The sequence below is a fragment of the Bison bison genome, unplaced genomic scaffold (genome assembly GCF_000754665.1).
Source record: "Bison bison bison isolate TAMUID 2011002044 unplaced genomic scaffold, Bison_UMD1.0 scf7180017864190, whole genome shotgun sequence".
NCBI lineage: Eukaryota > Metazoa > Chordata > Mammalia > Artiodactyla > Bovidae > Bison > Bison bison.
Window position 1 is genome coordinate 2,362,480 of NW_011494762.1, and position 15,369 is coordinate 2,377,848.

Here is a 15,369-nt window from a genome sequence, read left to right on the forward strand (position 1 = left end):
TTTTTTTTTTTAATGTTTTTGCCTTTCTTATCTCTCTCTTCCTTCTGATTATGGGTGAATTTAGCCTTCAGGATAAATTGACTTCTGTTATTTAAATGTTATTTAAGCTGCACTATCCCACACAGTAGAACTCTTCACACAATCCAGCTGGAGAAGACTGTAGACTCAGAAACCAAGATCTTCACGCATTAGATGTAAACCTCGTGGCAGGAAGTATGTTTCGCGTGCTATTTTTGGAGAACTTCCATATATTCTATTGAAGCTCTTCGGCCTGCCCAGAGCTTTGTGAAGTTGGGGGTCCAAATGTTATCCTTGCCTTTTGCAGGGGAGGGAGACTGAGGCAGAGAGAAATTTCGTGACTTACCTAGGGTGATCAAGTGACCAGAGCAGTGAGCACAAAAGCAGGCCTGCAGTCCTGCATGTCCTCTCATGGGCACACACGGAGGACGGAGGCAAGCCGTGTCCATGACCCTCCTCGCCACCTTCAGCCTGGGGTCTCTGAAGTTGCTCTCAGCCCCTGACCAGCCCGCACAGATAAAGCCCCACCGCTTCCCCCAGCACTGCGAGAGACAAGCCATAGCTTCTCTAAATCTGTTTTCCCATTTCCACACAGACCATTTATGAAGCACTCTGCAAGGAGAACACAGGGAGCAAATGCAGCAATTTAATTAGCCTCTTGCAAAAATGCTAATCCAAACAAGATTTAATTATGATGTAGTCAACTTAGATAACCATATTGATTTGTGGTAAAGGATTTGTGTTCATTGCAAAATGAATTCTTCTTTCCCTTTGCAAGAAGCGGGTATGAAGAAGTTGAAGATTCCTTTTTTTCTTTCTTCTTAAGTTAAACCAAGCACCTAGACTAAATGTTGCAATTTGGAAAGAACCCTTGGTCTTGTTCCAAAATATTCTTATTCCCAAATATATATTCATAAAAGCTAATAATGGCGTAAGTACAGATTCAAAATGATCAGCTTCATCAACATTGAAAAATTACAGGAAAAATAAGGTTATTTTTTGGTCATTTGTTTAGGTTATTAGCTGTGTGTGCGTGTGTTCAGTCATGTCCAACTCTTTGCAATCTCAGGCTTTCAGGCTCCTCTGTTCATGGAATTTTCCAGGCAAGAATACTGGAGTGGGTTGCCATTTCCTTCTCCAGGGTATCGTTTGACTCAGGGATTGAACCCAGGTATCCTGCACTGGAGGGATCATGATTTGTAAATTGATATTTTTCAATGAATCAGAAGCATTACATGGCAGCTGGAAGCCCTGGCGGCTGCAGCAGCATCATTTCCTTATTTCCCTCTCTTGCTACCAGAGCCTGAGGTGTCCAGCATTGACCTGGAATTCTCCAAGGACATTTTGCTGTGTCTCTTCCTAGCCCATGAGATGTCTTCCTCCAGGTCCACAGGGCTTTTAGCAAGCTTTGGGATTATAATAGCAATGCCTAGTGTAGGTGTCTTGAAATTCCTTCTCAAAACCTGAACCTAGATGGCTAATATCATCACCTTTCTAATATTACAGCAAGAAAAATCAAACAGCAGATCATGGTCACCCAAGTGGAACCTAAAGCATTAAATCTATCAGTGCCTGTTCTTGTAAAGGAGTCCTGACGACTATTAATGACCATCAGAAAATAGAACTCTAATTTGTTTATCTCTCTCCAAAGTGGCATTTTACTACAACATGTGCCTCTTGTGTTTCAGCTGTAAGGAGTACAAAAATCTGAATTCCTTTTTTGCCATCGTCATGGGACTAAGTAATGTAGCTGTGAGCCGCCTGGCACTGACGTGGGAGGTAAGCACCAGCAGAGACCCAGCTGTGACTTTTGCCTTAAGAACAAAAGCACAAGCTCACCAGTGAGCTCTTTTTAACAGAAGTATCGCTCACACTTATGTAACAGTGGAAAAGGTGGGACACTTTGAGGGAGGTGATCTGTCTCCTTTTGCATCTGAGAGTGAATTTTAAATAAATAAATAAAAGGCATTGTCCGATGCAGTGGGGAGAGAAAGAGGGGGGTCTGAGTTTCTTGCTGTATACAATATAAATAATAATAAGTCTAGTTCCTAGGTGTAACCGGAATCAACAGCATTGCTTGCTTAACTTCAGAGGTCTTGCTCACAGATCCTGTTCTTCTCTGGTGTCTGCCTCTTGCTTTTGAAATAAGCTGTATCTGTAATTAAGAGAGGACAGAAGATCCATTTTTATCCAAGTAGTCATCTTGCTCCTGGGCGAATTAGCCAGAAGGCCAACTGTTTGGCCCAGCTTTGACCAAGTATCTCCTAACTACCTGGCAGACCTCTGTGGGTAGGAAGGAACAACAGTTGGCTAGAATTCAGTTTGGTGCCAAAGTTAAGCAGGTGTGTGGTGAATTTCTATGGCGAATACAATGAAAGTTTTGTTGACAGTTGGTTATTCGTGCTAGAGAACAGCTTCGTTTTTAATTAGCCAAGTACTCAAAATATGCCTGACCCCTTACATGTGGTATATAGTCAAAGAAATACTAATCTCTTATAGAACACAGACACAAAAATAGGCTCTTACTAAAAATAGAAAATATGTCTGTAAGTGGGACACAAAAAGAGGGCAAGGAGTATACGAGAGAGACTTAATTCGCAAGGATGCTTTAAAAAAGTCCTGAAGTCAGCTGTTTGCATCTCTAAATGTTTTCCTTGAAACATTTTCCTCCCCACTTCCCTCTTGAATCTGTTTTTCTCCCTCTGTCCCGCCTCTGCATTCCCACTGTTTATAGAACAGGTCCTTACAGGTCCTTCTGTCTTGGGTTTCTCTGAAAATTCCAGGCAGATGCAGCACCCAGCAGCTCATCCCCCGAATATAGGAATGAGGGAATTGGTGAGGCCCGTGTGCCACACATCCCGGGCATCTTCCAGCTAGTGAAAGTTAATGCTGTCAAGAAATCTGAGCCGTGAAGCCAGGGTGCAAGCTTCTCCTTCTTGTAGCCCACGGCTCTTGGAATTTTTGGAAATCTAGGGTAACCTCTCAGAGAGTCTGCTTTCCTTTACCTGTTTCCAGCATTTAATCCTCTTGCAGAGTCCAAATGATTTGGTTGGGAAAATCAAAGAAGGTATGAAGGCTCATGGGGGTCGGGGAAGGCCAGGTCTAGGTATTCATAATAGGAGCTAGACCTTAAGGCTGTAGCATGGAGGAACACCCTCAGAGTTCTCTTTCCTGTGGTCTAAAGAGAAAAACAGGAGGCTGCTTGGGGCGGGGGGTGGGGGTGGAGGGAATGGGGTGCAGGCAGCCAAGACAGGGAGTTGCATCATCTAGTCCTTCATTCCACAAGGAGAGGCAGAAACACATCAGTCTGTGAGCTTGTGTTCCCATCCTTGCATGCTGCTGCAAAGAGGAGAGTCCCCTCGCATCATGTATAAGCCTTTATCTGTTAAAGTGAAATGGAACTGGGTCATTCTGCAGGGAGAGCTTTCATTCTCAAGCATCTCTGATTTGGGTTCATCTTCCTGGACTTGCCGACCCCCTCCCACGCACTTCCCACACCACAGCAGTGAGCAGCAGCGGCAGCCTGAGGGACAGTGCCTGCCTTCCAGGAACTAGAGAGCAGGTGGGAGGCAGTCCAACAAAACAGAAAATGGAGTGAGACCATGTGGCATAGGGGATGCTTCCACATAGAGGAGAAGACTCATCTGAGATAAAGCCAGTGGGAGTGAGGACCCAGAGCCGAGGTTCTCGGCCCCAGTGGTAATGACTTTGGGTAGCATTCTTTGTTGTATGCATGAGGGTGGAGGGGCCTGTCCTGTGCCATGGAGGGGGCTAAGCAGCATGCACGGCGTCAACCTACTATATAACCAGTAGCACCTCCACCCACCCCACTATTGACATCAGGAAAGGTCTGCAGATATTACCAAATGAGGGTTAGTAAAAATTGACTCCACTTGAGAACCCCTGCTCTGGAAGCATGGGGTGTGGATTTTGTTATCGTTGCTGTTGTTCAGTCACTAAGCCGTGTCCAACTCTGCAATCCTGTGGACTGTAGCCCACCAGGCTTCTCTGTCCGTGGAATCCTCCAGGCAAGAATACGGAGTGGGTAGCCATTTCCTTCTCCAGGGATCTTCCCAACCCAGGGATTGAACCTATGTCTCCTGCACTGGCAGGCAGACTCTTTACTACCGAGTCACCAGGGAAGCCCATGGGGTGTGCACAGATAATAGTACAGAGAGACACAAGTTTTATTCGCATGTGCACTCCTGCCTTTGACCCAAAAGCCAGCTAAGTAAAGAAAGAACTAGAGTGACTGACGTAACCAGAAGTCCCGTCAACTCCTCATTTTGTAAGTTGTCTGTGTTCACGGAAAGTTATCACTGAGCACGGTGATTTGAATGCTCCATGGGGCATGAGACTCTTGTATCCCTTGATGTCCATGCCAGCCTTCGTCCCTTTGAACTTCCCCACTAAACAAGGATATCAAGTTTCCCTGAAACCCAGCTTGAAAAGAGGCACTAGAACAATGAGGTTATTATGAGGGTACTAGTTCCTAGAAACAAAAGAAGATGTTCTACAGTGTTTAAGGGCTTCCCCAGTGGCTCATCAGCAAAGAATCTGCCTGCCCAGCAGGAGAAGTGGGTTTGGTCCCTGGATCAGGAAGATCCCCTGGAGAAGGAAATGGCAACCCACTCTAGTATTCTTGCCTGGGAAATCCCATGGACAGAGAAGCCTGCCAGGCTACAGTCCATGGGGTTACAGAGAGTCAGACATGACTCAGCAACTAAACAAGAACAGTGTTTAAATGGGAATAGGTCAAACCCATTCACAGAAGAGAGAGAAAAGAGAGAGGAACTTTGAGGGGATTGCAGAGGCCTGACAGGTGAGTCACTTGTTGCCAGTGGACGTCACTGGGAAGCAGAACTGAGCGGGGCATCCGAGGCTGCCGACCTGGTCAGCACCTTCGTGGTCTTGGAACAGGGAGCATCACACTGCTCTTTGGGTGGCCCTGTCAGAAAAGTTCAGCTTCACTATGGGCTCAGGACCTAGCAAAGTGAGAACCAACAGATTGAAAAATGATTCCTCACTGACCTACTGGTGTAAATGTACGGCTACAGTCAGTGGTTTCGAATCATCTGCCAAGATAAAACCATGAGAAATTACTAAATTGAGAGAACTATCAATTTTTGTATTAGAGCAGGGCTGAGAAATCCTGTGGGAGAAATGCTTGTGTAGGAAAGCGTAGTGCAGAGAAGAGAAACAAGAGAAAAGGAGGCAGGAAACGTGAATTTACAGAGGCTCTGACCATCACCAGCTGTGTGACTTTGGCATGTCATTTAATCTGATGGTTAATTTCTTCTGTCTATAAAACACAGTTTTAATCTAGCCAAATAAATATGTATTGAGCATTTACTATGTACCTGACATAGTGCTGCTACTCTTTTAGGCCCTGAGAATAGGCCCGTAAAAAAACTGATAAAAATCCCTGTTCTCTTGTAGGTTACATAGTAAAGGAAGAGGAGGGTTGAACTAGGTAGTTTCTAAAACTTTTAATTGTAATATCTCTAAATTCTTCATCGTGGGAATCTGAGAGTTTAAAACAGTGCGGGGGGCAGGGGGGCAGTTAATGCCAAACCACTTGTAGTCCGGGAATACAGCCCTCTTTATGAATAATCCATTTCAGAAAACATTATAGAAAGCAGTAAGACCAAAAGCATCCATAGTTAATTTAGGTTCAACTAGGTTAAGACTTTTAAAAGATGAGATCCCTAAGATTATCCTCAAATGACAAGACAGATTACAGTCTAGCCTGTCTTAGAGATGTTTGATTAAGAGCCAAAAGAAGTACATTTCCCCTCGAACTGGTAACACACGATACATATCTAGATATTGAATCTGACATATGAGTGTGGCATTTTCATTTCATTAACAGAAACTGCCAAGCAAGTTCAAGAAGTTCTATGCAGAGTTTGAAAGTTTAATGGTAAGTGACAGTGGCTGCTTTATTCCATTCACTGTCTGCATTAATCCAATTTCTGATTAGCTGAAGTTCTCATTTCAGGAATTTTATCTGTCCTTGTATGACTTTAAGAAGTTTATGATCCCATTTTAGTGCTGCTAAAACAAGCATGTCTGACTAATGAATGGCACTCTCAGGTACTAACTTAAAGAGGACTTATGTCCCACATAAGGTCAATTTGTATAACTAAGAAAAGCAGTGTAATGGGATCCTTTCCATCCAGCACAGGTTGGCCAGGGTCTGGAAGCTGCATTTTCCTTGGCTTGCCAAATTATTTTTCCCCATCGGCAGGGAGGTGTTCACAGAAAAGGAGTGAGTGGGACTTGGCAGGAGTCATAGGAGAGTTTCAGAGAAGGCAAGTAGAGACTGGCAGTGCAAGGCAGCTAGGAGGGTGAGCTGGACTCCCCGGAAGGAGGCCGTGCTCCCAGGAGAAGGGGACTCTTGTGGTTGGGGGTTGTTTAACATTTTGTGTTGGCTCTCAAAGGGGATCTCTTCCCTAGATCCCTGGAGGCGTGTCTTCCTTTCAACAAAGAAAGGAAACAAAAAAATCTATTTATTTTCCTGTCATACGGGAAGTTGTTTTAAAACAAAAATCCATTTGTTTAACTACATTTACCTTTCTTTTGTAGCTACACTTGATTCAGAACTACCTGATTGGGAGATAACAAGGCTGGGTTGGGTCAGGAGGTAGAAGGGGGTGGTGTATATTTCATTCATCCTTAACCAGCATCTCTGTTTCTCTAAAGGATCCTTCAAGAAACCACAGGGCCTACAGGCTGACAGTAGCCAAATTGGACCCTCCTCTCATCCCCTTCATGCCTTTGCTCATTAAAGGTAATTCCAAGGAAATGCACAGGACGAGCCAGTGATGAGTGTATGGGGAAGAAAAGGAACAGGTGCCTAATCAGATTGACCTCCTTGGGAAGAATGATCCGAGTTTCCCACCTTCCTTGGTGTCTCCCCTCTGCCCTGACTTTTCTGAAAGGGTTGGCAAGATTATTGCAGGAGCGGGAGTCTGTGTGTGGTTTGGAAGACTTGAGAGTGAAACAGAGGGTTAGTTTGGAAATTTTAACTAAGCTCAGGTAAAATGCTTTTAGAAAGTTAAACACCTAACATAAAAGGAACTATTATCGGCTTTTTTCAGCTGCAGTGTTATGCAAATCCTTCAGCATAATCTAATGGTGCTATTGTGGTTTCTTAGTATGACATATTTCTGTTAGTGATTAGAATGTGACTTTTATTTCTTTGCAGATATGACATTTACTCATGAGGGGAACAAGACGTTCATTGACAATCTCGTAAACTTTGAAAAAATGGTACGTGTACAGTATTGTTAACCTTAACGACGATGTTTTTTTAAAATAAAAATTTGCATTCGTACTAATAAAGGAAATAATTTCCATATATGCTGCCGCCTTGAAAAGCTAGTTACACAAAAAGGAGTTTTAAAATACTCGGTTCAAATTGGCTACGTCGTTTAGTCTGTCAGTCTCCTCTGTGACACTGAATGGTGTTTGTGCTGCGGCCTCAGCGGCAGCTAGCTTTTTTGCCGTGTGCCTCGTCCTCCGCTGCCTGTTGCTAAAATGCACGAATGTTCCAGAGCGACTTCCCTGTTGTTTTGTTGTTTGTGGAGCTAGACCGCCGCAGGATGCCTTTGAAATGTTGATATGCTGAGGCTGACTTCAGTGCATGTAGGTAAAAGGCAGCTCTACAGAAGCTCTTTGTTACAGAGCAGTCAGTCACCTGAATGTGTGCTCCTTAGTCCAGTGAAGTTCACCCAAGTTCAGGGCGGGAACTTGAACATCTTCCTTAACCGAAAACAAAATTTTTTTAGAAGGGAACAGTTGTGTGGAAGTGGTGCACATTCACTGTTTTCCAGCCCCTCCCACACCACCCCCCAGCCCCCCAAAAAAGCATTCATTACTTTGCAGTTAATTTTCTCATCTTCTGTGAAGCAATAAGGCAGGTCTTGCCAAAGCCTTTCTTTAGCGACATAGTGCATGCTCATGGCATGCTCCATTGTCTTCTAAATCCTTTGGCCGCAGCCCGCATGGATGGGGAGGTGCGATATTATCTCTGTGTGGATGAGCATGTGCCCGGGGTATACTTTGCAGCGGTGAATGTGGCACCACAGGAAAAGCCCAGGGCTGAGAGTTCAGGAGACATTAGAGTCAGCTTCATCACTTTGCAGCTGTCCCTTAAGTTCTCCATGGGTCAGTTTCCCCTACAGAAAATGGGGTGGTGCCCCCCACCCCCCAGCTACCCCTGGGGAATCACTGGTGGGGCCAGGGTATTTAACTATTCCTGGAAGTCATAGAGTGTTATAAGCATTCTTACCAGAAAAATTGTTCTAACTGTTTCCTGAAATCCAGCTAATATGTGGGACTCTGGGAGAATTCAAAACATCCCACAGTCATCCTGTAAAGATCATACTATTCAGCCTTGAGAATGAGCTTATCGCAAAGCTCAGCCTGGTAAAGAACAGCAGCAAGTGCTGGGCACCAGGTCCTGCATCTTAAGCTTCTTAGGAAATGGCACCTGAGTCCACACTCCTCAAGGACAGTCTGTGGGGTGGTTTGGTCACTAAGTCATGTCTGAATCTTGTGACCCCACGGACTATAGCCCACCAGCTCCTTGTTCAGGGGATTCTCCAGGCAAGAATACTGGAGTGGGTTGCCATTTCCTTCTCCAGGGGAATCTTTCCAACCCAGGGACTGAACTCAGGTCTCCTGCATTGCAGACAGATTCTTACCAACTGAATTCGCCCTCTGGTACAGATTCTTTAAAGTCTGTGCTAGAGGGCAAATATTTCTTAGCAGTCTCCCCCTCCACCCATACCAAGGGTAGGGTATGAACATCTCTATTGTTGTGTCAGTTGAATAATTCTATGATCAAAGTAAAAACATTTGTTCACTTATTAGTATGGAGAATTAAACATAGTTCCCTAATTTCTCAAGAGAAAACTTGTTTTCCAGAAATGAAAGATATAGCAAATAGGTAAAGAACCTTCCAGATCACTTAGGCAGAAATACAGACCAAAGGGTGGTTAAGCCAACCATTTGACTATAAAAATACATGTGCACAGAGGCGTAGAAGTCAGTCTCCTAAAGAGTTGATTGAGCTTTAGAACTTTTGATTATTAATGTTAACTGAACAGAACAAACAAGAAAAGCAAAAATACCTGTCAAGGAGGATGAAATTTGTCTCATCTGGATCTTTAGATCTTGCTGTCGCATCTGTAACCTGGGAAGGAGAAGTCAAGACCGTATTTAATGGACATTAAGGGAGTTCCCCTGCCCCATCTCTGTACTTCATGCCCACAGCAGTGTATTCTTACATGCCTGGCAGTGAGGAGAGAGGTCCTTCACAGCCTGCTCTGACAGAGTCCACTTTTGCTTGAAAGCAACTGAAGAGCTAAGATAGCAGTTCAGCTGCAATAACAGAAGCCCGAATTAATGATGGGTTACGCAAGATAAGTCTATTCCTTTCTCACTTACATGTCTAAGTGTGGCACCTCTGCTCCAGGAAGCAGTCACAATTCCAGCCTTCTTCTCTTGTGCCATTTCACCATCCATATGGTCCAAGATGGTGGACCAGCACCACCCCCATTCCAGCTAGAGGGAGGGGGAAAGGAAAAAGGTGAAGACCTGCTTCTTCCCTGTAGGGATGTGACCCAGAATTGCACGTAACCACTTGGCTCACCTTTTATCAGACAGAAGAAACATAGTCGCATGAAAAGAAAGAACGTGTAGCCCTTATTTTGGGTATCCAATGCCCCACTCAAAATTAAGGGGTTGTAATTACTATGAAAGAAAAGGGGAGAAAGAATACTGCAAGAGCACTATTATAATGGTTCTCTGCTCCAGCAGTGATACATTTTATTTCATTTGCTAAATCACAGTGTGAGAAAGCTGAATTTTATAACTGCCCTTCCATGAGTTAGGTGTTACTGAAAAATGAACTGGAATTTCAAAAAAGGATTTATGTTTTTTAAACCTGGCTTTGACCAGCCTGGCCCTTGGTGCCAACTTTTCTAACCTTTTCTCCCCATAAGCTAGCCCACCCTGCTCCCATACCACCACCACCGCCACTTAACTCCCACTAGTGACTGCTGTTAGTACTGTATTCCTGGGGAAGGACGTATCTGTTTCCCTTTCCAGGTTGATATGTGCGCAGCTTGCCCCTCATTCATCAGCGAGGCCACGGTGGTGAGCAAAGCTGGCAGCCTTCATGGGGCTGGTAGGCTGTATCCCTTGAGGGAGTCCCTGCCCAGGGCAGAAGTCACCTGGGTAGTTGGGGACACAGATGCTTTTTTTGGTGGCAGCATTGCACAGTCACAGTGAGCTGCTGTGCCAATCCTAAGTATTTTTATTTTGAACCTCTTCACCCTTGGGGTATGAAATGAGGATTAGAGAATTTGTTGCATATTGGTTTTCAGGATTTATGAGTATGAACAAAAGAGAATTCACACTCTGATCCTATGCAAAAAAAAAAAAACAGACATTCTTTCATTTGGGGGAAACATAAAGGAGTATTCAAAAAAATGTTTGAATAAAGCCCTTTGTAGCTTTCTATGGCATACATGAATATTTATAACATTTAGGAGGTAGACTAGCAATGGATCAGAGGATAATATGCTGGCCGGCTGCCACTACCCCAGGCTGCATGAAGCATGCTGATAGCCACAGTTGCTGCTGTATTAGGAGGTTGGTTCTATTTCAGACATACCCATATCTAGGTGAATTTATTTATTAATATTATTTTAAGATAGTCATTTTATTTGGAATGAGAAGCCTGAGGAAAACCTCTGTTCTTCTGGAAACATTAACAGAAGCTAATTTATAAAGGAAGAAAAATGTTTTGAATCATTATATTTGGGTATTGCTAATCATGCCGTTACATTATTAGCAACAATTTTCTATCATCAATAACATTATTACAAGATTCATGGTGAGAGCACTGGACTTATATCAAGCTATGGAAAAAAGAATCTCCACGTAAAACTCTATAAGTGTTCAAATCTACCCATTTCCCAGACCTTTTCAACACAATAGAAATCTTTCAAAGGACTTTGAAAGTTTACTTCTTTATACAGAATACATGATCTGGGCTAAATGTAGATTTTCCAAAGGGTATGTTTCAAAGCAATTAAATATGTGTTGAGTGTCTAAGCAAAAAATTTTGCTAGGAAATATAAAGAAAGTCCTTGGCTTTTAGATTATATGCAGTTGAAAATAAAACATAACACATAAAAATCAATAAAAGATATAAAACTAGTTCAAAACAGTAATAAAAGAGATGTCAGAATGGAGAAAAGACAGTTTCTTCAGCAAGTTGTATTGGAAAGTCTGGGCATCCACATATAAGTCAATGAACTTCGAACAATCCCTCACACTATACACAAAAACAAATTCAGAATGGCTTAAAGACTTAAATATAAGATATGACACCATAAAATTCCTAGAAGAGAACAGAGGGAAAGCATTCTCTGACATAAATTGTAGCAATGTTTTCTTAGGTCAGCCTCCCAAGGCAATAGAAAAAGCTAAAATAAACAAATAAGACATAATCAAACTTACAAGCTTTTGCATAGCAAAGGAAACCATAAATAAAATGAAAAGACAACCTACAGACTGGGAGAAAATACTTGCAAATGATGCAACTGACAAGGGCTTAATTTCCAAAATATTCAAACCGCTCCAACAACTCAAAAACAACCAACCAACCTGATTAAAAAAAATGGGCAAAAGACCTAAATAGGCATTTCTCCAAAGAAGACATACAGATGGCCAACAGACACATGAAAAGATGTTTAGCATCACTAATTATTTGAGAAATGCAAATCAAAGCTACAATGAGGCACCACCTCATACCAATCAGAATGGTCATCATCCCAAGATCTACAAATAACAAATGCTAGAGAGGGTATGGAGGAAAGGGAACCCTTACACACTGTTGATGGGAATGTAAATTGGTACAGTCACTATGGAAAACAGTATAGAGGTTCCTTAAAAAACTAAAAATAGAACTACCATATGATCTTCCCTGGTGGCTCAGAGGTTAAAGCGTCTGCCTCCAATGCAGGAGACGAGGGTTCGATCCCTGGGTCGAGAAGGAAATGGTAACCCACTCCAGTATTCTTGCCTGGAGAATCCCATGGACGGAGAAGCCTGGTGGGCTACAGTCCACGGGTCACAAAGAGTTGGACACAACTGAGCGACTTCACTTCACTTCACCATATGATCCGGCAATCCCACTTCTGGGCATATATCCAGAAAAGATGAAAGCTCTAATTAGAAAAGATAACACACACCCCAATGTTCATGGCAACACTATTTACAATAGCCAAGACATGGAGACAACCTAAATGTCCATTGACAGATGAATGGAGAAAACAGATGTGATATATACGTGTGTGTGTGTTAACAGACTACTGCTGCTGCTACTGCTAAGTCAGTTCAGTCGTGTCCGACTCTGTGTGACCCCAGAGATGGCAGCCCACCAGGCTCCCCCGTCCCTGGGATTCTTCAGGCAAGAACAGTGGAGTGGGTTGCCATTTCCTTCTCCAATGCATGAAAGTGAAAAGTGAAAGTGAAGTCGCTCAGTCGTGTCTGACTCTTAGCGACCCCATGAACTGCAGCCTACCAGGCTCCTCCTACTCAGGCATAAAACAGACTACTACTCAGGCTTAAAAAAAGAATACCATTTGCAGCAACACAGATGCACCTAGAGATCATACTACATGAAGTCAGTCAGATAAAGACAAATATCATATGATATCACTTACATGTGGAATCTAAAAGTGATACAAATGAACTTATTTACAAAACAGAGACAGACTCAAAGACATAGCAAACAAACATGGCTACCAATGGGGAACCAGGGTTGAGGGGATACACTGGGAGTTTGGGATTAACAGATGCACACTAATATACAGAAAATAGATAAACAACAAAGACTGTATAGCACAGGGAACTATATTCAATATCTTGGTAACAGACTATAATGGAAAAGAAAAAATATAGACTTATACATGTATATGCATAACTGAATCATTTTGTGTACACCTAAAACTAATACTGTAAATCAACTATACCTCTATTTTTAAAAAGGTGTGAAAAAGCAAAATGCAAAGGAGGTAGTAACTTCTTATATCAGAGAAAAATAAAACCATGTTAAATACAATATAATCAAATCCAGACTTGTTACTCTGAGCACCCATTCAGCCTCATCTCACACTTCATCTTCTCTGTACTCAGTCCAAGTTAGTGAGACCAACCTGCTTTCCTTCCTTTCTGCCTCAGGGCTTCTGCACTAGCTGTTACCTTTGCCTGAAACTGTCTTCCTCCAGCCTTCACCAGCCTGACTTTCACATCATTCAGGTCTCAGTTCATGCGTCCCTCCCTCCAAGCAGGCCTCCCTGACCACTCTTCAAATGTTCTTCTACGCTCCACACCTCGCCAGCCAGCTGATTCTCAACAGATAACCTTGCTTCAACAACTGGCTTCACGTTTTAAAATGATCTTTTTTATTGTCTCTTCATTGCTTATCTTCTCCACTAGAATGTAAATGTCCTAGACCAGGTATCTGATCTATTCCGTTCACTGATATTTCTCTAGCACCAAGAAAGGTGTCTGGCATGTCATAAGTGTGAAAGAAATATTTGTTGCATAAAAGAATAATCCTATTCCAGTGTTAGATTTAGCGAGATAGGACAACACACTAAAGCATTTATAAAGGAATTTATGTAACGATTTAACCCAAATGCATTTTTCTGTCTTATTAGAAAACCTGATAAAGCAGAATGTCCCAAGCATCTTCTATTACCAATACGTTACCTCAGTGGACACTATTCTGTCCACCCTCCTCCCTGTGGTGCTCTGTCGGTCCTTGAGTGCCCTTCCCTGCACACAGAGATGCACAACACTCTGCAAGAGCCCACAGAGACACCTGCGCTGCCATGGCCATGGCCATCGTATGTACAGTATACCATGAGCATCATGCTTATTACATGCTTGTTTCTGTATGCCACTCACCTCTTAGATATTAAAGATCTGTAGGATGAGACAGGAGCCAGGATTCTTCCTCAGGGAAACATATAGTGAAGACTGGCTCAGCTCCTGGGCCATTTTATCTTTTATCTCTGGTCCTCACCATGCATTTATTTCCACTTGGTTGCTGTCATGGGCACAATCTTGGCAGGTGAGAGGCAGATATACTTCTACATATATACGTGGAAAAAAATTATTGTCCCAGTATATGAGGATCTGAGTGAAATAATCAGAATGGTGTGAATGTGGTTTTACACATGGTAAGCTGGGAGTAATTGACTGAGGTCCTGTATCTGACAGGATGGGGGCAGAGTCAAGTCAGAAGGGGCAGAAAGAAGAAAGGAGAGAGCAGTCTGGCCAACCTTTAAGAACAAGGTGGGCAAAGGTCTCAAGGGGCAATAGAAGGAAAGACATAAACTGTTGAGGGCAGGAGTGCCTACTTAAGGGAGCAGGGAGGGAGCTTGGCCTGAGGGAGGAAGGCTGTTTCCACAACTGCTATGAAGGGGAGGAGGTCAGGAGAGGAACCCTGCCAGGTGCTACCGCCCGGAGGGCCTGCTGGCCTGAACCTGAAAAGCAGACAAAGGAGTCTGCTCCCCTCCAGGGACAGGAGAGTGAAGGGAGAGCTCAGACCCGGCACAGGAGTCAGTACAGAGCTGGCCAGAAGAGCAAGATGGCTGGGGAGAGCTGGTGGGCTGTTGGCCATCTGGATAGGAGTGATGGTGTAAGGTGGCCAGCCCATCCCTGAGGGGAGGGTGCCACAGAAGATAAACAGGGAAGCCCAGACCCCAAGGACCCATCTGAGAAGAGCCCTCTCTGACACCTCCTTGGATTCAAGGGGAAGGAATTATTTGCCTCCTAGTCGGAGAAGGTGATGGCATCCCACTCCAGTACTCTTGCCTGGAAAATCCCATGGGCGGAGGATCCTGGTAGGCTGCAGTCCATGGGGTCACTAAGAGTCAGACACGACTGAGTGACTTCACTTTCACTTCTCACTTTCATGCATTGGAGAAGGCAATGGCAGGCAACCCACTCCAGTGTTCTTGCCTGGAGAATCCCAGGGACGGGGGAACCTGGTGGGCTGCCATCTCTGGGGTAGCACAGAGTTGGACACGACTGAAGTGACTTAGCAGCAGCAGTAGTTTGAGGGAGAACTGCACTGGGGAAGGAAACGGCAACCCACTCCAGTATTCATGCCTGGAAAATCCCATGGACTGAGAAGCCTGGTGGGCTACAATCCATGGGGTCGCAAAGAGTCGGACACGACTGAACGACTGAACGACTTTGTGTGTGTGTGTGTGTGTGTGTGTGTGTGTGTGTGTGTGTGTGTGCGTGCGCGCGCGC

General features: G+C 43.8%; 1 protein-coding gene across 10 annotated transcripts in view; it reads left to right on the forward strand.

Annotated features, from left to right (window-relative positions):
* Positions 1-15,369, forward strand: part of RAPGEF4 (Rap guanine nucleotide exchange factor (GEF) 4) — a 274,066-nt gene that overhangs the window by 250,090 nt on the left and 8,607 nt on the right. For all 10 annotated transcript variants that reach the window (XM_010843829.1, XM_010843832.1, XM_010843828.1 and 7 more), the window contains 4 exons: positions 1,707-1,797; positions 5,891-5,941; positions 6,724-6,811; positions 7,229-7,293. In XM_010843829.1, the coding sequence (XP_010842131.1) occupies positions 1,707-1,797; positions 5,891-5,941; positions 6,724-6,811; positions 7,229-7,293 (295 nt within the window). The remainder of the gene's footprint in view (positions 1-1,706; positions 1,798-5,890; positions 5,942-6,723; positions 6,812-7,228; positions 7,294-15,369) is intronic.